Here is a 25,421-nt window from a genome sequence, read left to right on the forward strand (position 1 = left end):
AGTACAAATGTTATTTAATTACAAAATTCTATAGCTTCAGTAATATACCCAGCAGTATGCTGACAGATAAAACTGAGATAATGGTCTTGTTTTTTTCAGAGAAAAGGAAAGAGTGCAGTTTTGAGAAAACATCAAATATCACTCTTTTCCAAATGTTATTAATTGGTAGGGGTAACCACTTCAATAAACAAAACTTTCTTACCATATTTAATATTATGGTTTATAAATTGCATCTAGTCCTGTCCAGGTTCAATTCACTCTATCAACCCTGAAGCTCCCATCTACAGCTGAGCTCTGGTCTGGGGTCATGGGAAGCACAGAGGCTGGTCTCTGGGGAATGACTGGAGAGACATCATATCCTGCTTCTGAATATTTTTCTCTCTTCAATATATCCCTGAGAAAATACCACGTGTTACCTGGCGGAAGTGGCATGTTAATTCACTCTGACGTTAGCACTTTGTTCAACTGTAAACAGAGGAGAAGGGGCACACATAGCCAGCACTTACTGAACACTACCTAGAACTAGTTTCTAGAATTTTATTAAATTGGAAAAGGTTTCATTTGCTTCAGCATGCTAGGAATACTGGTTACATTTCTAATTATTGAGGCTCAAAGAAGTTAAGAGGTTAAGAAATGTAACCAAGTTCACTTAAGTAAGGAGCCAACCAGGACTCAAATCTAGGTCTGATTTGAGCTGGTGCTCTGAATGTGAGAGTCCACTGCTCTTGACTTCTTGGTTTTGAAAAATGAAAATGTAGATATATTTGACATACAGCTCTGGGAAGGCCCTGAGGGTGGCAAAGGGGGAGGCTGTATACCAGACGGCCCAGGGCAATGAGACCAGTGGGGACCTGGGGTGTAAGGAGAGGCAGTCACCCTGAAGTGAACCTGTACTATCGGGCCAGAGCAATAAGCACATGTAAAATACACAGGGCAACCTGACCCCAAAGCAGGTGTTTTGCAACAATGCAGTATTGTTGTAGCTAGAGCAAGTCAGGGGTCAGAAAGGCATTTAGGAATTCTTTAAACAATGGAGTATTGTTGAAAAGACAGATGCACAGGCATACCCAAGTGGCAAGTTCAAAGAAAGACAGATGGCTTCCCTTTGAACAAAAAGCATTATATAACATTGAAAATGGTGAACTTTGTATAATGGACAGTGCTTTTAAAATTCTGAAATAATTTACAAATTCACTTTTCTCTAACTTTGTAGAGCACCAATTGCACAGAGTAGTGAACTTTCATTACTTTTTAAAAAATATGATGATAAATATGCCCCACTCCAATACTGAGCTCAAGTTCGTCAGGAAGGCGATGAAACTCATCCTTTTTCATTATCCGAAATTTTTTTCCTATAAAAAGTTATATATTTTTTTCCTAAAGAGAATATCTCAATTTATAACTAGTAGTTTATTTTTTCTTTCTTTATAAAAATAACTATTCTTCAATAAGCTCAAACTTTTTGTTTGGAGCCACAAAGCCTATTATATACATCTTTCTTATTTGTTGGTTTATTTAAAGATGCACATAATGACATTTGTAGGTTTAAAATGATTCATTCAAAATTGTTTGAGTGCAATTATACATGTGGAAAATTTTAATTACCAGCTATCTACATGGTTGCAATATTACCCAGAGGGTTGTCCTTCTTTCTTAATTAAAAATATCTGAACTTTATTAAAATATGAATAAAACATTGCAAGGAAGAAGTTTACCAAGCAGTTAGCAAATGAATTTCAGTAAGCATTCCTTAAGAATAACTAGTACCCTTCCATTCCATATCAGAGGATTGGAAAGACAGTGGTCCTGTATCTTTTTTTTTTTTGTAAGAGCCTTTAATTTTCCTTTGTCATAAAACTGCTTCATGTTTACACTTGTGAGAGCTCAAATTTTCAGTGGTCTGTCCATTTATAATTCTTGACTCTAGTACCTTTATGGCTAAGTGGATGGGTCAGGTCTGCCCACAGTGATATGCAACCCAGGTTCGCTTGGTTGCTGAAGTTTCCAACCTAATGTCCTCCTCAATTTGTCCTGTTTCCTTTTCCCTATATCCTGCCATTCCTACCTCTCAAATATGCCAGCAGTGTGCCACTTCTCTTCACCTCCACTCTCAACTACCAGTGATGCCTCCACTGCTTTCTCTGCTTCTGTTCCTGCCCTGTTGCATCCTTCTTGAAACAGCTGGGAAACTTTTTGAATATAAATGTCATTGCTTGCTTAAAACCTTTCAAAGACTTGGACTACATACAGGCCACCCTCCTCACCATGGCCTTCTTGACCTTTCATGATCTGGACTCTGTTTATCTCTCTGACCTCATCCTCTCCTACTTTCCTTACCCCTTTTGTCCCAGCTATGTTATTCAAAAATGTCCTTGTCAGGAGCTTTCTAACTACTGTTCCTGATGTCTAAAGCACAATTTCCAGGTTCTTTGCATAGCTGGCTTCTTTTTAAAGTTTACATCTCAACTCAAATATTACCTACTCAGTTAGATATACCTAAAGTACCACCATTCTGCCCAACCCTACCACTCTATTAAATCACCCTGTTTTTTTCTCCTCACACCTTTATCACAGTTTACAATTATTTTATGTATATGGTGTTACTGTCTGCATCTCCCAACAGATATAGGCCTCTGAGGAGAAGGGCCTATCTGTCTTGGTCAGTGTAGTATCTCTAGCACCTGGGAGAGTATCTGGTCTGACAGGTGTTATGAAAGAGGAAATTCTCTTACTTAGTTCAGAAGTAGAACCAGAATAGCTGTATCCCATCAGTTGGAGGTCCTTTATTTCAGAGACCCAGCTTAGGTGGCAGAAACCACCATCATGTGTCAGTGCTCTGCATATATGGACTACAGTGCTAGCCAGCCAAGGTAATTTCACACCTATACTTACATTAATATCAGATAGACTTCTAGTCCCATGATAACTCTCAAAATTTTCTTCTTGCATCAGTACATTTCCTATGAGTCGTACCAGTAGAATCCCTGTAGGTCTGACTGAGCTATCATGTTTGTGCTAGAATTCAGTACTAGGTCCACACTAGTCAAAGTATTGAGTTTTAAATATCTTGAAAGATAGAAAAGTTTCCAATCAAATTAAATCTATTTGTGGAGGCAATTGGTAAGAAAAAGAAATAAAACATCCAGATTGGAAAGAAAGTAGAACTATATTTGCAATGACATGATCTTATATATAGACAATCTTAATGGATTCACAAAAACATGATTAGAACTAATGTTCAGCAAGGCTGCAAGATACAAAATCAATAGAAGAATCAATTGTATTACTACACACTAGTAATGAACAAGTCAAAAATGAAATTAAGAAAAACAATTCCATTCACCATAGCATCAAAAGGAATGAAATACTTAAGAATAAAATTAATAAAGAAGTGCAAGACTTGAACAATGAAAACTATCAAACATTGCTAAAAGAAATTAAATACATAAATAAATAGACGTTCCATAAATTGGAAGGCTGACTATATAGTTAAGATGGCAACATTCCCCAAATTCCAGATGCCTTTTTTGCAGAAATTGACAAGCTAATCCTCAGATTCATAAGAAAATAGAAGGGATCCAGCATAGCAAAATCAGTCAAGATAAGGATGAATAATGTTGGAAGACTCATACGCCCTCATTTCAAAGCCTACTACAAAACTGTAGTAATCAAGACAGTGGGATACTGCATGAGAATAGACATATAGATGAACAGAATAGAGTTGAGAGGTCAAAAATAAAGTCTGACATGTATAGTTAACTGATTTTCAAAAAGGGTGGCAAGACAATTCTATAGAAAAAGAACAACAGTCTTTTAGCCAATGGTGCTGGCACAGGTGGATATCCACATGCAAAAAAATGTAGTTGAACTTCCCAACATATATGAAAACTAACTCAAAATGGATCATAGGACTAAATTTAGGAACTAAGACTATAAAACTCAGAAAAAAAGTAGGAGTAAATGTTTGTGACCTTGGATTAGGCAAGGATTTCTTAGATATAATAGCAAAAGCACAAACAACAGAAGAAAAAATAGATAAACTGACTTCATCAAAATTAAAAACATTTTTAATTCAAAGGATACCATCAAGAAATGAAAAGACAGCTAAGTGAAGACTTTCAGCCAAGATGGAGGTGTAGGTAGATATACTTTGCCTCCTCGCACAACCAAAAGAAGGACAACAACAAATTTAAAAACAAAAAACCACCAGAACTGCCAGAAACTTGAACTGTAAGGAAGTCTAACAAACAAGGAGTTAAAGAAGAAACATTCATCCAGACCAGTAGGAGGGGTGGAGATGGGCAGCTGGGGTGGGCAGGACTTGGGGCAAGGTGATGGCTGGAGAACTGGGGGAAGGCAAAGCAGCAATGGTGGATTGGATGAGGTGGTCACTGGCGGAGTGAGCCATGCCATATTTGCATGCAGAAAAACCAGTAGGAACAACTGGGGAGCAAGACAAACCACACAACCCAGGGTTCCAGTGTGGGGAAATAACCCTCAAAATCTCTGACTGAGAAAACTTGTGGGGGTTGAGGTGGTGGGAGAAATTCCCAGCCTCACAACAGAGTTCACTGGAGAGACTGACAGGGTCCTAGAATGTACACAAGCCCACCCAGCCGGGAATGAGCACCAGAAGGGCCCAATTTACTTGTGGGTAGCAGCAAAAGTGACTGAAAACTGGCAGAGAGCTGAGCAACTGGCATTGTTCTCTCTTGGACCCCTCCACCCACATACAGCACCACAATGCAGTGATGCGAGTTGCTCCGCCCCGTGAATACCTAAGGCTCCACCCCTCACTACATAACAGGTGCACTGAGACCAAAAAAACAAAAAACAAAATGCAATGGCCCAAATGAAAGAACAGATAAACGCTTCAGAAAAAAAATACAACTAAGTGACAAAGAGATAGCCAACGTATCAGATACACAGTTCAAAACACTGGTAATTAGGATACTCACAGAACTGGTTCAATATGGTCACAAAATGGAGGAAAAAGTGAAGGCTATAGAAAGTAAAATAAAGGAAAATGTACAGGGAGTTAAAAGTGATGGGAAGGAAACCGGGTCTCAAATCAACAATTTGGAGCAGAAGGAAGAAATAAACATTCAACCAGAACAGAATGAAGAAACAAGAATTCAAAAAAATGAGAAGCTTAGGAATCTCCAGGACAACTTTAATGTTTCAACATCTGAATCATAGGGGTGTCAGAAGGAGAAAAGGAAGAGAAAAATATTAAAAACTTATTTGAAAAAATAATGAAGGAGAATTTCCATAATCTGGCAAAGGAAGTAGACTTCAAGAAGTCCAGGAAGCTCAGAGAGTCCCAAAGAAGTTGGATCCAAGGAAGCACACACCAAGGCACATCATAATTACATTACCCAAGATGAAAGAGAAGGAGAGAATCTAAAAAGCATCAAGAGAAAAGGAGAGAGTTATCTACAAAGGAATTCCCATAAGACTATCAGCTGATTTCTCAAAAGAAACCTTGCAGACAAAAAGGGGCTGGAAAGAAGTATTCCATGTAATGAAAAGTAAGAACCTGAGACTTCCGGCAAGATGGAGGAATAGGTGGACGCACCGTACCTCCTCGCACAACCAAGATTAGAACAACAGTAATTTACAGATAGAATAACACTCAGAACTGATAGAGGATTTATTTGAATGGAAGTCGGACAGCCAAGAAGTTGAAGTAGACCTGTACATCCAGACTGGCAGGAGACGATGAGCCGGGCGGGCGCGGGGCTGGCGCAGGGCTGGCGTGGGTCAGCGGTGCGCGGAGGTCGGGGAAAATTTGGCGTGAAATCAGCGCGACAGCCATCGGGGCACAAGAACGCAACGGTGATCCCTGAGTACGCAAGCTGCGGCTGGCGGACCCAGTGAGGCAGCGATTGTGGAACAGGGCAGAGCTCGCAGCCCAGGATCCCAGAGAAGGGTCTGAGCCCAGGAGAATGGAACTACCGCCATCGTTCCCTCCTGTCCCTGCTCCCGCCCCCACATATAACGTCACAATCTAGTGACTGGGGTGCCTAGCCCCGGTGAACACCTAAGGCTCCGGCCACCACCGTAACAAGAGCGACCAGACTGGAAAAAAAAAAAGGAGAGACAGGGAAAGACATAAGACATGTTCCCAATAGAACATATCAGTCCCCCAGGACTCATTCTTTTGAGCGACCAAGAAATAGCCAATCTATCAGATGCACAGTTCAAAACACTGGTGATCAGAAAGCTCACGGAATTGGTTGATTTTGGGCGCAATTTAGATGAAAGGATGCAGGTTATCATAAAAGAGATGCAGGAAGATACGCGGAGGAGAGCCAATAGTGAAAGGAAGGAATCTGAGTCTCAAAACAATACAGTAGACCAGAAGGAAGATAGAATCAACCAAGCAGGAAAGCATGATGAAATAAGAATTCAAAAAATTGAGGAAAAGCTTAAGAGCATCCAGGACACCTTTAAACATTCCAACATCTGAATTATAGGGGTAGCAGAATGGGAAGGGGAAAAGCAACAAATTGAGCACGTATTTGAACAAATAATAAAGGAGAACTTCCCCAGTCTGGCAAAGGGAACAGTCTTCCAAGAAATCCAAGAAGCTCAGAGAGCCCCAAAGAAGTTGGACCCAAGAAGAAACACACCAAGGCACATCATAATTACATTAGCCAAGGTAAAAACGAAGGAGAGAATCCTAGAAGCAGCAAGAGATAAGGGGACAGTCACCTACAAAGGAGTTTCCATCAGACTGTCAGCTGATTTCTCCAAAGAGACCTTACAGGCAAGAAGGGGCTGGAAAGAAATATTCCAAGTCATGAAAGACAAGGACCTACATCCCAGATTGCTCTATCCAGCAAAGCTCTCATTTAGAATGGAAGGGAAGATAAAATGCTTTTCTGATAAGGTCAAGTTAAAGGAGTTCATCATCACCAAGCCCTTATTTTATGAAATGCTAAAGGGACTTATCTAAGAAAAGAAGATAAAGAAAAGACATGTATAGTAAAAGAACAGCAAACTCACAATTATTAACAACTACACCTAAAGCAAAACCAAAAGAAACTAAGTAAACAACTAGAACAGGAACAGAACCACAGAAATGGAGGGCACATGGAGGGCTAGCAGCAGGGGGGTGGGAGGAGGAGAGAGGGGGAAAAGGTATAAAGAATAAGTAGCATAGAATGTAGGTTGAAAATAGATAGGGGGAGGGCAAGAATAGTACGGGAAATGTAGAAGCTAAAGAACTCATAAGTATGACACATGGACATGAACTAAAGGGGGGGGAACGTGGGTGGGAGAGGGGGTACAGGGTGGAGGGGAGAGAAAAGGGGAAATGGGACAACTGTAATAGCATAATCAATAAAATATATTTAAAAAAAGAAAAGAAAAGCAAGAACCTACATCTAAGATTACTTTATCCAGCAAAGCTATCACTTGGAATGGAAAGGCAGATAAAATGCTTCCCAGATAAGGTCAAGTTCAAGGAGTTCATCATCACTAAGACCTTACTATATGAAATGTTAAAGGAACTTATCTAAGAAAAAGAAGATGATCAAAAATATGAACAGTAAAATGACAACAAACTCACAACTATCAACAACTGAACTAGAAAACAAAAACAGAAACAAACTAAGCAAACAACTAGAACAGGAACAGAATAACAGAAATAGAGATCACATGGAGGGTTATAAGCGAAGAAGGGAAGGTAGGGAATGGGGGAAAAGGTCCAGGGACCAAGTCGCATAAATGGTAGGTAGAAAACAGACAGAGAGAGGTTAAGAATAGTATAGGAAATGTAGAAGCCAAAGAACTTAGATGTAGGACTCATGGACATGAACTAAGGTTGGAATGTGGGTGGGAGAGTGTGTGCAGGGCAAAGGGGAATCAAGGGGGAAAATGGGATGACAACTGTAATAGCATAATCAATAAAACATATTTAAAAAAAGAAATGAGGAAGTTTTAGCCACAGCAATCAGACAAGAAAAGGAAATAAAAGGCATCCAAATTGGAAAGGAGGAAACAAAACTGTCACTGTTTGCAGATGACATGATAGTGTACCTAGAAAATCCTATAGACTCTGCTAAAAAACTGCTTGACCTAATAAAAGAATTTGGCAAAACAGCGGGATACAAAGTCAATATCCAGATATCAAAGGCATTTTTGTATACCAACAATGAAACAGCAGAAACAAAAATCAGGAAAAAAATCCCATTTGACATAGCAAAAAGAAAAATAAAATACCTAGGAATAAATCTAACCAAGGAAGTAAAAGATGTGTATAAAGGAAACTACCCAACACTGAAGAAAGAAATTAAGGAAGACACAAACAAATATATAAAGGAAACTACACAACACTGAAGAAAGAAATTAAGGAAGACACAAACAAATGGAAACATATACCATGTTCATGGATTGGAAGAATTAATATCATCAAAATGTCCATACTACCCAAAGCAATTTACAGATTCAATGCAATACCTATTAAAGTACCAATGGCATATTTCACAGACATAGAACGAACACTTCAAAAATTTATATGGAACCATAAATGACCCTGAATAGCTGCTGAAATTTTGAGAAAGAAAAGCAAAGTAGGAGGGATCACAATACCTGATACCAAACTGTATTACAAGGCCACTGTAATCAAAACAGCCTGGTACTAGCATAAAAACAGGCACATGGACCAATGGAACATAACAGAGAGCCCAGAAATAAGCCCAAGTCTGTACAGTCAATTAATATTTGACAAAGAGGGCAGCAACATAAAATGGAGTAAGAACAGTCTCTTCAACAAATGGTGTTGGGAAAACTAGACAGCTACATGCAAAAAAATGAAACTCAAGCACCAACTTACACCATACACAAAAATAAATTCAAAGTGGATAAAAAACTTAAATATAAGCCATGTCACCATTAAAGTCCTAGAGGAAAACACAGGCAGGAAAATCTCAGATATTTCATGTGGCAACATTTTTACTGATACATCCCCCAGAGCAAGGGACATAAGGAAAGAATAAACAAATGGGATTTCATCAAGATAAAAAGCTTCTGCACAGCTAAAGAAAACAGTATTAAAATAAAAAAAGAACCAACTGTATGGGAAACATATTTGCCAATGATATCTCAGACAAAGGTTTAATCTCCAAAATATATAAAGAACTTACACGACTCCACTCTAAGAAGACAAGTAACCCAATTAAAAAATGGGCAAAGGACTTGAACAGACACTTCTCCAGGGAGGACATACAGAGGATCCAGAAACACATGAAAAGATGCTCAATATCACTAGCTATCAGAGAGATGCAAATTAAAACCACAATGAGATACCACTTTACACCAGTCAGAATGGCCATCACAAACAAAGCAACAAACAACAAGTGTTGGAGAGGTTGTGGAGAAAAGGGGACCCTAGTGCACTGTTGGTGGGATTGCAGACTGGTACAAACCACTATGGAAAACAGTGTGGAACATCCTCAGAAAACTAAAAATGGATCTGCCTCTTGACCCAGCAATTCCACTGGTAGGATTATATCCTAAGAACCCTAAAACACCAATACAAAAGAACCTATGCACCCCAATGTTCATAGCAGCACAATTTACAATAGCTAAGTGTTGGAAGCAACCTAGATGCCCATCAGTAAATGAATGGATCAAAAAACTATGGTACATTTACACAATGGAATTCTATGCAGCAGAAAGAAAGAAGGAGCTCCTACCCTTTGCAATAGCATGGATGCAATTGGAAAGTATTATGCTAAGCGAAATAAGCCAGGCAGTGAAAGACAAATACCATATGATCTCACCTTTGACAGGAACCTAAACAACAAAACAAAGAAACAAGCAAAATATAACCAAAGACACTGAAATAAAGAACAGACTGACAGAGTTCAGAGTGGAGAGGAGAGAGAATTTCAGGGGAATTTCAGGGGAAAAGAGGAAGGATTTACAGGAACGAGTATAAGGACACATGGATAAAAACTAGGGGCGAGTGGAAATGGGAGGGAGGAGGGGAAGGTTGGGTGGGTGAGTTGGGATGGGAGTAAAAGATAGAAAATTGTACTGCAATAACAATTTAAATAAAAAAACAATTGCAAAAAAAATGAAAAGACAGCTTACAGAATGAAAGAAAACATTCATATGTCACATAACTGACAAGAATCATGTATCCAAACTTTTATAACTAAACAATAAAAAGACAAATAATCCAATTTAAAAATAGGCAAAGGATTTGAATAAGCATTTCTCTAAAGGATATATCTATCTATCTATCTATCTATCTATCTATCTATCTATCTATCTATCTATGAATGGCTAATAGGCACATGAAAAGATGCTCAACATCTTTAGCACCAGGGAAATGCAAACCACAATCACAATGAGATACCATACCTTAGGATAGCTTAAATAAAAAAGAGACAATAGGTATTGCCTAGGATATGGAGAAACTGGGACTCCAGCCCCACTGCTGGTGGGAATATAAAATGGCACAGTCATATTGAAAAACAGTTTGGCAGTTTCTCAAAAGTTAAGTGTAAAATTCCATGTGAACCAGCAATTCTCTACCTAGGTATACACTAAGAGTACTAAAACATATGTCCACACAATAACTTGCACATGAATGTCCATGGCAGCCTTGTTCATAACGGCTCTAAAGTGGAAACAACCAGTGTCTATCAATTGATAAATGAATAGGCAAATATGGCATCTCCATATAATAAATTACTATTCAGGCATGAAAAGGAATAAGCTGCTGTAACATGGATAAACCATGAAAACATTATGCTAAGTGAAAAAGTCAGACACAAAGGTCACATATTGTATGATTACATTTATATGAAATGTTAAAAATAGGCCAATTCATAGACACAGAAAATAGACTGGTGTTTTCCAGGAGTTTAGGGGGAGAGGAGGAATGGGGAGTGACTGTTAATGGGTATGAAGTTTCTTTCGGGGTGATGAAAATGATTTAAAATTAGAAAGTGGTGATGGTTGTGCAACTTGTGAATATAATAAAAAAGGCTCAATTCTATATTGTGTGAATTAAATCTTAGTAGTCATTAAAGAGTCACCCCTGTAGGTTTCTGGGATCTGGGGAAAAATCCCTTTGTGGAGTTAGTATGAACACAACACTCTTTGGAGTAAACTTGTTTCCACAGATTCGTACCTGCAAACATCTTGTGGGGAGAATGTCGATTATTAGAACTGTTCTCACTATGACCGTGAATTTCCTGTTTAAATTGTGTCTCTGGAAGAACCCTCCTTTTTCATTGTAAATTTACCTTGAGATGGGGTAGGCTGTCTATGCCTTCAATAATTTTATATCCTGTTAAACTGAGATGATCACATTCATAAATTGTAGCAATCATGTGGATTGTTACAGTCAAATTTTATCAGTCTGAGTTTTGACACTGATGTTGAACATCTCTGCACGAATGTGAAGCACAGCTTTTGTGCCTCTACCCCCTCATCAAAGACAAAGAGCCTCTCCCTTTCGTCTTTCTGCAGTCATTGCTCTGTCAGTCTCTTCAGCTGTAAAATGGACTAGCAGTAGCCCAAAGGCAGAGGGCTGCTGTGCAGAACAGGCTCGCATCAGGCTTGTGCTGTGAAGTCTGAAGTGTGCAGCTGTAAGAAGTGTCTCCTGAGATAACGGAAATGTTTTCTGGAAACTGTCTTATCCTAAAAACTTCTTAAGTGAAGAGAATGGGTGAGGGAAAAGTCCTCTGCTCTCTCTCCTCTGCTCCTTTCACTATTTCCAGGTATCGCAGAGAGCACTATTCTTTCAGGAAGTGGACTTAGCTGAGTGGCCAGGTACTTTAAGACCATTTGTGCCTGAACCTCATAAGCTGATTTTGATGTTCTGGTTTTATTTCTACAAGGAGATAAAAAAAAAGAAAATAAACAATCTTTGGATATAGAGGATGACAAATTCTACCCAATGGAAGGTGGTGGCAAAGAAATTAGGGAGAAAATGGAGTGGAATGCTTCTCCCTGACTGGCTTTTGTTCTGTTTTTGGCAGCTTGGCATTGTAGACTGAATCTATACATCTATAAGGTTAGTTTATTAGTTGTATTGCAATTATTATTAAAAAATGACAGGTAGAACAAGAACATTTGTTTTAGAAATATTTTCAAAACTAATATTTAAAATAAAATACTTAAAAAATATTATTGACCACTTTTATCTTCAGTCTCCCTAAGACAAATCCATTTTCATCAGGTGACGTGATCTATTATTTTCTTACATGCACACACATGTGCACAAGCATGAGAAACCAGGATAGGAGAACACATTTGTTTTATCTCTGGAAGTCTCTTAAAGAGAGACCATTGCTTTTATGACTCAGCACATGCTTGTGCAGAAAGGTGTGGTGGACACAGCAGTAGTTCTAGATGCAGAAAATCTAGGTTCAAGTTTTGACTCCCAAACGAACGGTGGTCCTTGAACAAACTGCATAACTGTTCAGAACTGCAGTTTCCTCCTCCGAACGATGATGGGGATGCTGACAGTCTCTGCCTCTCAGAGTCATTGTGAGGATTAAGTGAAATACTTCATGGAAGGAGGCTTGGCACAAGGACTTACACGTGGTAAATGTTTAATAAATATTAGCTATTTCTATCTTGTTGCTAATGATGTAGATATTTATCACCTGTGCTAGGTAACAATTAATCCACTCTAAATTGCTTAGAACATAATTGAATCAAAGCCTTACTTTGTAACACATACAGAATACTTAGGACATGACAAATAAAGACAATCTTTAATATTTAAAAAATGGAATAAAAGTGTTATTTGTCCTGCATAGCCTCTGGCTTCTAAGTGCAGCTGTGGGGGAACTGAAGGAAGAAAAGTACTAACACAGGAAGAAAAAAATCAATCTGATGGACGTGAATGCAGCCACCAAACTAGCCTAGGGATTTATTCAATGATTCTGCTTTACTGTTAACCCTCACTCATATCATTTATTACTTGGGAACTGCTGCAAAGAGACCACAAGTGAATAGAATAATGATGGTTTTATGGCTCTTAATGTAGATTGTTATTGAAAATCTGTCAATTTTACTGGCAAGTCTTTGGCTCAGGAATAAGATCTTCATTTATAATTTGCAAACAGTGATAACTAAAATAATGAGAAGTAACTGGGAAATAAAAATAACTATTATGATAATTATCTTTCTCATTAAAAACATGAGGCATTCTATTATCGTTGGGATGTGCAATACTCTTTTAACAGCTGCTGTTACTGAGCTAAAACACATCTGAATAGAAAAGAAAATACATTACTGATCACCCAAATGATGAAAAATAGATACTGCTGAAAATGTGTGCAGAGTGGAACTGAACAGAGCACAGCAGGATGTACTGTCTGCACAGGCAAACCAGAGTAAAATCACTTACTGATACTTCAGGAATGGGTCTCAACTTCTCTGAGACTTCCTTTAGGGGGCTTTTGTTTACTGAAGTTGGCACTTGATGGGCCAGTGGGTCCTTTGTTTTGATAATGGGATCTGGAGTTTTCTGAGAGGGTTCACTCCTTCTTCCAGGGGGAGAAAGCCATGCTCTAGGCACCAAACTTGTTTGCAAGTTGTTTATATCTATCTGCTTCGCCAAGGAATTCTGGCTTGCCGACACTCCTGCTTCTGTGTAGGCACTTTTTAGATATTCTTTACTTGTCCACCTTGCAGCCTTCCCCAGAACGGTCTCTAATGTTAACTGAGTTAGCCCTGAAGGACTAGTTGTTGCACCAGAACTCTGGATGCTGTAGTTACCCTACAAAGGGGAACAAAGTGAAAATAATTTTGAGACAAAATGTGCGGTAAGTTACTGAGTACAGTTCTTAATAAGTTTATATATTCTATGAATAAATCAAATTTATACATTTATTTTATTCGATACTAAAAAATGTGAGTTCCCAGACAATAAAAAGCTAAAGGAGTTTATTACCACCAAACCAATATTACATGAAATGTCAAAGGATCTTCTTTAAGAAGAAGAAAAAAAAAGCCCATATGAAAAGAATGTCAATAACTACGTCTATCAACAATTACTACCTTAAACATAAATGGATTAAATGCTTTAATCAAAAGACACAGAGTAGTTGCCTATAAGAAACTCACTTCAGATCAAAAGATACATACAGACTGGAAGTAAAGGGATGGAAAAAGATATTTCATGAAAGTGGAAACAGGAAAAAATAGCTGGGGTAGCAATACTTGTATCAGACAATTATACTTTAAAACAAAGGCTATAACAAGATACAAAGAAGGACCCAGGGATTCCACCTCTAGGTATTTATTTGAATAAACCCCAAACACTACATTAAAAAGACACATGCAACTATATGTTCACTGCAGCATTATTTACAATAGCCAAGATATGGCCAAGCATTGTTCTAGTCACCACAGATGCTGAGAATATAATGGTAGGCCAGAAATTTAAACCCGGCCATCCAAGGACTTTTTTTTTTTGAAGGCAGCAAGGAGCCGTAGGGTGATATGAAGCAGAGGAAAGCCACAATGGCACAAAACAGAAGGCATGGGGGATGAGTATGTGTGAATATTGTTTGTGGGATGTCTAGTGAGTTCTATGGAGATTGTAGAAAGAGAAGCCAATTAGGAGACAATCAAACTGTAATAACTGGAAACACAGAGGTGGCTGTGCTGAGACAGTGATGGTGATGATGGGGAGGCTGGCTGACTCGAGAATTCTGTAGGAGGCAGAATATGTTGTATTTCGTGACTCTGGGAAGCTCTCACGTGGAGTCTGAGGTCCCTAATCCTGTCGAGTTATAATCTTCCCTTCCTGCTGGAAGCAGGTGGGATTTAGCAGACAACAGGGCTCTCAAGAAAGGTCCACAGAGGTCTTAGAACCTTCCCTAGGAAACAGCTTGCCTATGTGTAGTAAAGAATGAAAATTGCAGAGCGTTCAAGGATATCTTATGAATATGTCTTCTTGGTACTCATTCTGGGCCTACATTTTCTTTGTAGGTTTTATCTTCTGATACATATATTTCTTTATAAATGATAGATGAACTAATTTTCCAGAGTCCCACATAAAGCAAAGAGAAAATGGTGAGTGGGTGTCAATCCACATAAGAAGGGCAAGAATATTTTTGCACTTCCAACAGTACTGCAGGCACTGGACAGCCCTGTCTGCTGTCACTTACTGGTGAGCTGTCCTTCACCACCATTCTGCCAACTCTGAGGGAATTCATATGGGTGAAGAATGCTGCCTTCATGCAAAAATGGGAGACTGCCAGGGACCTAAACAATGCCTATTGCCCCAAATTACCAGAGAATTGAGGAGTGACTCTTGCAATTTTTGTTTCATAAAGATAAAAAAAATACAAGTTTAGTCTTATCTGGAGAAGGTAAATGGAGAATATCAGTATCTTCCAAATCTTAGTTCTGAGAAAATATGGGTGGAACTCAGATAGATTTGGTTTTAAATTTAGTCTGGCTACTAGACAGTGTTCTGTCTTCTCCAAACTTTAAAAAAAAATTTAAGTTTAATTTCCTATAATTGTTATACACAATTGTCAGAGGGATTTCTGTGACCAAAAGCCTTCCAACATATTCATGTCTATCATATTTTCATAATAAAAACATACACTGTGGGTTTAAAACATATTGGACCTAAAAATAGGTGGATGAGTGAAAAAGGTATAATTATGACTCTTTGGGCCCAAATCTCTGTACGAATTGGGGATTCCATATTATATATGACAAAGGCAGAAATTAAGAGCTTTTGCAATAAACATTAATTCAGAAAATCTTTATTAAACTCCTGCTACGTTTAAGGGGTGTTCTAAGCACTACATAAGATACACAGTTAGAAGAATAAGAACATTGCCCTCAAGAGAAATAGAATCTAACAGCAGAGAGATACCTACCTACAGAGAGGTAACAATTTCATAAGGTGGAAGGTAGTAACTGTAATTTTAAAAGTTTCAGGTGTACTATTATGAGAATTTTGAGGAATGCATGGAAAACCAAATGTTTGTTACATCACTAAAAAGACACTTTAGGAAGTCTATTTTTTCTACCTGTGGTGGGTCAGAGTCGAGTTTTTTCTTCCTTCAAGTAGTTTACTCAGATAAAAAATATTTCTTTTTGCTTGGCATGAGCAGTGATTATATACACAGAGATATTCATGAGTATGTATATGGACGTTCATTTCACACGTTTCCTATTGTGATGGACCAAGAAGTGGAGATGGACCAGGAAATTGACAGGTTTAGCTGTGTTCCCTGATGAGCATTATCTTGGTTGTATTGTATTTCTGCAATAATATGCTTCCATACTATTTTAAATGGAAAAGTCAAATAACTGGAGAATGTGGACAGGGTACAAAAGGCTAGCTTACTTTGGCTACCCCGGAACCACTAAATCGGTTTATCCCAGATTCTGACAGGAGAATTAGGATAAATGAGAAAGGCAAGATGATATATGAGACTAATATCTTGATTTAACTTGGGTCAGCCTCTCCTTTAGAGAGGAAATAAATGGAGAATAAAAAATAGTGTAGTGTTTTCTGGGAGTGGTGCACGGGCTCATCCCTATTCCTTTTATTTGGTAATGCTTTTGCCTTAGTAAAATAGATGGTATAGGTATAGGTGATGTTTATTGATCTCACATATGTAACACATTTGGGCTCAATGTGTTTTGTAGATTAATGTTCTCTGTATAACATATATTTGTTATATGCATAAGAAGTTAGTTTACTATGATCTGATTGAAAAACAACCACTTTTTCCCCTTTGGTTTATGATTTAGCTACTGAAAACCTGTACAGCAATTGCGTATAATTTGTCAGAATAGTAAAGAAATTGTCAAGCCATTTTCACACCCCAATCATCTGTTCATCTGTTTTTCAGAAGAACAGACACAAAAAGATTTTGATTTAACTTAATCTATTTTTTAAAAAATCCCAAATCTCTTGAACTGTTTGTCTTCTGGGATCAGAAGCATTTGTTTGTTAAATATTCAATCACGCCTCAGTGCCAGGAACATCAATAGAGTTTGCCTGATTAACTGTAGCACAGCTTATGTACACTGAGGATGAGAATGATTTCCCCAAGGAGCTAGCACTTCCTCTGTTAACTACGTTTCTTATAAGGACATGCAGATGGGCATTTGGACAAGTTGTGGATACACAAAATGGATTGCTCTTGCTGAGCTTCAATTTTAAAAGATAATTTTAATGACTCTTGAGGGCCATCTACTTGGAGCAGATGGGATCTCGGCTTTTTGTATCACAACTTTAATGTTGAGTGAGTCAGGATAGAACCCCGTTTCAGCCTTTGTAAAAGTGGATGATTATATTTATTTATATTTCAATTGATGTTTTAATTCAGTCCACTGTGAATAATGTCTTACATAACATTCTTAAAAGTTCTGTAACAGAACACATCTGCAATATTCCAAATACACTTTGATGGCAGTATTGGCTTTGTAATTTAGAATGAGTCAGCAGGGGTTTTTTCTTTTGTCCAATGTTTCCACAACTAAATGTGTGAACCGACAGCACCTTTTAGTCAGGCTAGCAGACAATAGAGAAGATAGAGGTGCATATTTCCAATGACAACCAAAGAGCACAGTTATTTGCATAAATATAGCTAAAGATATTAGTCATAACAGAATGAAAACATCATTTCTTTAATGACAGCAAGATTGACCATTCAAGTATATCTTAAATGTCCTTACTAAAAATCGTCCCCAAGAAGTATATCTACTTTAACCTCTTGATTTTTATAGAAAACTATAAAAGTAACACAGTTTTCTCTGGATAGTAGTGTCTTATAGTGCATTTTACTTGTTTATAAACAAATAAAATGAAAGGAAGATGTGGCTTTCTAACAAGTAACTAACCTACAGCATGCTTGATATTAAAAGAGGCTGGGTGAATTATTTTTGTGAACATTTAACCTGTAGCCAGTGATGGCTTCATACAAAAATCATCAGAGAATTTACAGGGATTGTATGGGACTGGCAAACATCATCATGTGAATATTTGAGAAAGATGATGATACTTCTTTGATTATTCAGTACAAAAACATATTTTTATCTAAGTTAGATTTCATGCTCTTTTAACTAATAACACTTTAAAGATTTCTTGTGAAAACTACCCATACCACATATTTATCTGTAAGGTGTGTTTTTTTTTATTATTATTGTTTAAAGGTTTAACTTATCTTTATTTTAAAGATTTATTTATTTTTAGAGTGGGGGGAGGGTGGAAGAAATGGAGAGAAACATGGATGGAGACAGAAGCATCGATTGGTTGTTTCTGCTACACGCTCCAACCAGGGACTGAACCTGCAGCCCAGGCATGTGCCTTGACTGGAAAGTGAACCAGCTACCTTTCCCTCTGTGGGACAATGGCCAAGGAGCTGAGCCACACTGGTTAGGGCAAGATGTTTATCTTTTGGCAGAAGCTGCAGAATGCTATTCTTGGCAGACAAGAGTTTTATAACCTTTATCTGCCTACAACAATGAGAAGCCAAGTCACAGCCAAGGGGCCTGAGACTTTTTCAAAGAACCAAGCTTGGAAGGATAACAATGAAGACATGTGGATATGAATAGCCCAAAAGAATTACTCACACAGGATAATACTACATTTGCCTGGTAGGTTTAGGTAGTATATTATGTTGTAATTCATAATACACAGGAATAAAAATGTTAGGCAATATATTAAAAATAGAGTTCTTCTATATTTTTTCAAACACATAAATTGACATTTAAAATTTTTTAAAGGCTACACAGAAATATAAGCAGCTTCACGTGAACCAGATATCCCTTCTACTGTGCATGTAGCTGTGTATGAGAAAGTAATTCAAAACTGTCAGTTAAGTGTGTAGGGATGAATGGTTTAGAGTATAACCCAGAAATATATGCTATCAGGGAAAAAATAAAATGAAATAGCTTAACTGCTGCATGCTAAAAAAAATACCTTGAAAGCAACAATACCAGTAATGCTGAGACAAAGGACTAAAATGGTGCTTTTAATCTATTTGTAATTTTGTCCTTTAGGCTTCCAAAAAGTCAGATGGAGAGAAGATATGAAAGCTTCCTAGCTAATCTGAACACTATACATAGTCAGTACACAAATTTCATGTCCAAATATGGGTAATTTTTGGCTCAAATGTTCCAATTTGGACTGTTATACAAAACAAATGACCTGTCCTTGAAAATATCTGCTTTAGTGATACACAGCCAGAGTTTGGGGGGAAAGAGACAGTATTTCTACATAAGAAATTAAATTAGGGGAGTAATAAAATATTAATATAAGGCTAACTACTTCAAGCTGCAAACCAGATGTATGTATTTAGAAGCCACACTGAGAATAATGGCACAAGGTGCAGAGACAGTAATAGTAACATGCTTTTTCTCTTTCAGATGTTGTAACAGTGTGAATGACACTCTGGTTTAACAGGTGTCCTAAGATAATTCATCTTCCACGGTAGTCTTGATTTTATAGCTGTTCACAAAATACATTTCCATACTTTGCTTTTCAAATAAGATATACAACTTCAAAATTAATTATCAGTAATATTAATATATATGACTGCCTAAGGAATAAAACATATAGTATAGTAGAGACTAAGATGAGAATGAATACAAAAAATTTTATATTTTTGAGGCTCTCACATTAATGAGGATCTGAGATGTGAATTATTTTAGCAACTTAAATCACAAAGACAATGTATCACTTTAAGCTTATGTTAATTAGCCTTTACTATCAAATGTGCTTTTACTCTATCATAATAACACGATTTAATTTTGCCTAATTTATATGCTACTGAATACATCTAACTTCCCTTAAAAAATACTCAATGGTCCTACAACAAATTAAATGTTTAACTACAAATTATAAACTTCAAGCATAACAAGTCATGTAATTATTACTCATTCATCCATTATTATTTATAACATTTGTTTTTTTAAGTATAATTTTGTTACTGTAAGGTTACAACATTCTAAAATAATGCAAGTAGTAGTAAGGTTGCCTAAATCAATAAAACTGATTTTTGCCCAAAGACTATATATAAAATATTTTAAATTTGTAACTCAATTTCTCATTGACTTTTAAAATTAATAAATGAGAGAAGTAATCTTACAGGAAAAGAATTTGTCAACAAAACAAAACTCCAAACAAACCAATCTGATAAAGAAGAGATCATTACAAATTCTAGAACTTCTTTAAATATAGCCTGGCATTTTTGTTGGTCATATTTTTGTATTTTAGTTTTTGTCTTGTTATCGCCTCTAACAGCAAACCCCAAAACTTGCAGAATATGGCAAGGCTTCTGTCTCTCTCTCTGGCTGCCAGGGCAGGTGTTAGCAATGAGATGGTCCCATTATGGACTCCAGCCACACACTGCTGGTCATTCTGATGGTCATGGCACAGGTGTGATTAAGTAGCTATGCCAGTCAGAGCTTGGGTAATGCATGATCAGTTTATTTTTAATTTAATGTAGTTGGTAATAAGTACAAGTGTGCATAATAAGCATTGAAGGATGCCAGAAGTAGAGTAGCTAGTAGCAAAAGAAAGTCACAGAAGTGATAATAAATTTAAATATTCAGAACTAATATTCCTCATTTTCCTGTGTAGCTCTATTGCTTCTTCTCAATGCTTAGACTCCCATGGTGTTATTTAAAGGGCAGTTTCCCCATAACACATCCCTCAAAGTTTTCTAGAGAACTACTGTTTCCCACCTGCCATGAAATTCCTACCATCACAGTGACTCTTTTGGGTTAGGAAAGACAGATGGTGCCGTGCACAAGACAATGGATGTAACCCACTAATGAAATGGCGTGCATTAATTTATCACATTAGCCAATTAATACTACAGAAGAACTGACTGCTGGAGTGAGGACAATACTAGATGTTGAAGACAAACGTCCATTTTACAGTTTTATAGCCTAAGGTTATTCAGAGTGAAAGGAACAGAGATGTCCATAGCAACATTTAAAATGCTGTTACCAAATGTACTGTTTTATGCATAAAGGATTTTGTAGTAGGTTCATGTTTGGTATAACTAATACTTTCATCACATGCAGAAACAAGGGTATTATTAAAAAAAGGATCTCCCCATGCACTTTGCTACAGAAACTCATTAAAAGTTGCAAAAAACCATAATTACTGCCTGAACAATCTCACCATATTCTCAACTGGAGCTATGGATTTCATCTACATCCCACTGTCCAAAGGGGGATTCTTGATCAGTTATAATTTTTAAAACAAAGTTTTGTAAGCATACATGAGTTTTTCTAATTATTTCTATAATTTTTGCATAGAAAGGATTTGTATAATTTTACTAAACCATAACTTGACTGTAATTTGCTTTTAAAATACAGCTTCCAAGAAAATATTCATGTCTAACATTTAAGAATAAAGCTAAAAAATTCACAGATAAATTCATTTCATATGAGGAAGAAAGGTGTATCATCATGTTTATTAAATAAATGTTAAGACCTATATTCAGTTTGGTTTTTAATAAGTTTTTTTAAACAAACTTTTTATACATTTACTAATTTATAAGATATATTTGTATTCTAAATAATTGCAAACAAAAAACCTCCTACAAGAGGCAAGTCCCAGAAGTAATTCATGATTCATTATCTAAACTTTAATTGGCACAACTCTTGAAATTCCGGGACCATATGGAAAATAATGAGTCCTAATAGGTCTAAGGTGAAAAGATGTCAGGGAATAAGGAAGCCAGGAAACCATCAACTCAGAATGCTTAGCAACTGCAACACCATTTCCCCAGAGATCAAGAACAATGTGTTCTCAATGTTTTACTGGTTTCGCTATCATAAAACTAAACCGAATATTATTTCTCATTCTGTGAGACAACGATTAAAATGAAAGGACAGAAAACAAAGCAAAACTGGTTTCTATAATTAAAAATGAAATTGGCTGATTGTTAATAAAAAAGGCAGCAGTTTAGAGTTACCATAACAACCTGAGGCAGCTGTTGAGTGACATTGCAATCTGTTGCATTTTTATAAATAGCAGTTGATTTCCCCTCTTTTATTTCAACTATTTTTACTGTTTCTTGGAGGTAATGGAACCACTGTGCTTTAAAACTATTTCACTCAGCAAACAGTGTACCTCTTCACTGCTGTCACTGCCATAAAAGTCATCCTCCAATTGGGTCACACTGGTGTCCTCTTTTAGATCCAAAATAAATGGGCACCCCTCTGGGGACATATTCTGAGTCTTTCCACGAGGCGCTGATCGTGGTCTTGATGAAAAAGTGAAAATGTCCTTTGGAACAATCGGGAGTTCCTCTGCCTGTTGGTCATGTTTACTTTCCGTGCTGGCTTCCAGCCACAGCTGTGAAGTGTGGCAGGAGTCGTCATCCAGAAGTAGAGACTGTCTGCTGGGTGCCAAATGGGAAATGTGATCACCGTTTTCGGGAAATATCCATTCATCTGACACTTGAAAAAGATGACAAAAATTAGTAGCGTTTCATAAGTGTTATTTTAGGCAGGTAGTTAGGTTAAAATTTCTTGTTGTTGAAACAGATTTATTAAATAATGTAAAAGTCAAGATGGCAATTTATTCACCATGTTGCAATCTGCCAACATTTAACCCACAGATCAGTGCCTATAGCGATGGGCAACTCACGTGCACTTCCTCACCATCTGACTTGAAACACTGGCCAAGCGATTTATGTCTGAAATAATTATCACCCGTCTTGCAGAAAGTTCTTTATAGCACAGCTTCATTAACTTGACATTCCAGAGGGGAAAATCTCCCAACTTAAAAAGGGCTGACTTACTAATATCTTTTTTAACTGTAGGAGGACAGAATACTTAACAAGTTTCTTTAAACAAAGTATCTGGGCATTGTCTAGATTATACATCATGGAGGGGAGGAAACCATGACAAGGTTGACAGCTTTTTCTCTCCGTTCTGCTGATTGAAACAGGAAAATTCACAGACTAAGCTGAGTAGACTTTTCAAATAATAGCAAATGTATAGAAATATTTGTTAATGTGACTGGTGAATTCTGTGGGTGAAAAGACCTTTCTGTTTAATTTTAGGAGAGAATGTTTTGATATGAATTTTGTTTTGCACAGCATTGTTTGTTTTCTTTAAAAATACTATGTATTACCACTGAGTTACATTTTTATCAGAACTGAAAAACTATAGTCTTATACTCAACATTGAGATAAATTTTATAACTACAATCCAGGCAAACTAGAAATGAAAAATCTTTATAATGAATATCATTAAAAGCATGCTTACTTTTTTTTACAAGGACACCAAAAAAGAGTTGAGCATTTTTTCTAACTTGGTTTATTTTTCTTGAAACTTAATTTTGCTGCACTGTGTCAGTGGTGAAAATATTACTAGAATCTGTGTTTTGTAGAACTACAATGTGGACATGGTTATTTTATCCCTGACTCTTGAATCCTATTATATTTTTATCATCACAAGAAAAGTATCCCAGAGATATTTAAGATTTGCTGAGTTGAAACTTTAAAGCTTATACTACAAAAGCACAAGCAACGAACAAGAATACCTTTAGTAAAAATAACATTGATAGCACAGATAAAATTATATTAATCACAATTGTATTGTTTCTTAATCTAAGACTATCACAATATAACAGAACTTGTCTATTAAAAAAGGACAATAAATGTACACTTCTTAGAAAAAATCTATTAGGGATAAAGCTTGCATATATTCAGGGGCACAGTCCAGGTAAATGGCCAAAGGCATGCTGAATCTACTTCATCTGAATACCTATATGGAGTCTTGGAGGGACCTGAGTAGCTGTGAGCAGGTGAAATGAATAGTGGCACTGAGCTGTCCTCTTTTGGACAGCAAACCCCTTTGCAGGGTGCTAAGCACATAGAAGGTGCTTTGTAAACAAAGTAGGTGCTTTAATAAAGGTTGAAAAAGATTATAAAAACCAATGTGTTGCATTATGTTCATAGATATGTAAAAAATAGTGGAGGACAAGATAATAGAATCTTCATTATGCAGTTAGACAACTTGTATAACCTACTGCCAAACATATTATTAACTGTCAAAAAGTCAAAGTAAAAGGAGTGTTTTTACACCAAACAAACTCTAATTATCTCACTACCACACACTTTTTTGGAATTTGCAGTTTTACTTCCAATATTTCCATATCAATTGTAATGAATAATTTGGTGTGTTTTCTTAGGAAAATATGTAAATTACTGTGTAATCACAATATTGCAGCAAACAAGATAAATGCAAGAATGATCACCTAAACATCTAATTAGTTTTTCTACACAGTCAGATTTATGCTAGAGACACTAATTGCGCTTAACATTTTAATGAAGGTTTCAACATTGCATAAATAATACTGACAAACTACAAACAATTATAATTTATTTTCTTTTTTCCCTTGCTCAAAAACAATTTGCAAAAAAAAAACACCCCACAACAATTTGCCTTTGTAAAAGTACTACACACCTGCTGGGCAAGATACATTGATGGGCTCAATGCTCTACAATCCAACCATCACTAGAAAGAGGGCTGAAGAATGCAACAATAGATAACCTTAGGAGAGGGTGACAATATCATGGAAAAACTTCAAAATTTGAAACTTTCATTCTGGACAGGACAACCAGTGCATTAAAATTTGAAAATAAAAATACTCTTTCATCCACTAAAGTTTGATGTAAAATTGAGGTTAAAAAGAGATTTACAAAAAATGATAGATTTTAGCAAATGACTGCATCATAAAATTTCAAAATGAAATTTTGAAATGGGGTTTGAAATATTTAACACATTTATACCTTATTAATTATTGACAATTATGGCATAATAAAGATGCAAACCTGCTTCATGAGAAGACTGGGGTGCTGGAGTGCTGAGGTCCAATGTCTCTGCTTTTTGTTGGGACGCAGTGGTGAAGGTTGCCGCTTTATCTTCATTCCTGTTATTTTCTGAAGAGCTGCCTTTATTAGAATAAATATTTTCCACTATGTTACTTTTTTAGTGTTTACAAAAATTAATTTTTGAAGGTTGGTATTAATAGGGTAAACTTTTCTGTATGATTATTGTAAAGCATGTTAGGGTGACGCTGTAGATTATGAGTTTTTTGGTAGGATGTTTTAAGATGAACTCAGCTGTATTTTTGTGGAGGTTCATCATATAATTCCTGGATATCTGCACAGGAACATTTGTTTTACAATATGTAATAAAAGGAATTCTAAAACCCATATAATTTTTAAAGGGTCTTATTAAATTACAGTTCTTACTGAATTCCAGTCTTAAAGCAAGCTCTTTCTTTTTCAGCACCTTAAGAAAACAGGCAAGAATGATCACCTAAACATTTGCATCATTACTGCAGAATTAGTCTTCCTGTCTACCATTTTATAAAAATAACATTGAATCTAGCAAGCTGAATTATAACTACCCGAGAACCCTACATTTTTTCT

At 36.7% G+C, this 25,421-nt stretch overlaps 1 protein-coding gene across 3 annotated transcripts in view; it reads right to left on the reverse strand.

The window, feature by feature from the left end:
* The window catches only part of CFAP20DC (CFAP20 domain containing), a 249,323-nt gene that overhangs the window by 61,802 nt on the left and 162,100 nt on the right, over positions 1-25,421 (reverse strand). For all 3 annotated transcript variants that reach the window (XM_045832298.1, XM_045832297.1, XM_045832299.1), the window contains 3 exons: positions 24,819-24,938; positions 22,106-22,434; positions 13,385-13,756 (listed from right to left, as the gene is read on the reverse strand). In XM_045832298.1, the coding sequence (XP_045688254.1) occupies positions 13,385-13,756; positions 22,106-22,434; positions 24,819-24,938 (821 nt within the window). The remainder of the gene's footprint in view (positions 1-13,384; positions 13,757-22,105; positions 22,435-24,818; positions 24,939-25,421) is intronic.

The sequence above is a fragment of the Phyllostomus hastatus genome, unplaced genomic scaffold (assembly GCF_019186645.2).
Source record: "Phyllostomus hastatus isolate PE091 unplaced genomic scaffold, TTU_PhHast_1.1 phas_contig_16, whole genome shotgun sequence".
Taxonomy (NCBI): Eukaryota; Metazoa; Chordata; class Mammalia; order Chiroptera; family Phyllostomidae; genus Phyllostomus; species Phyllostomus hastatus.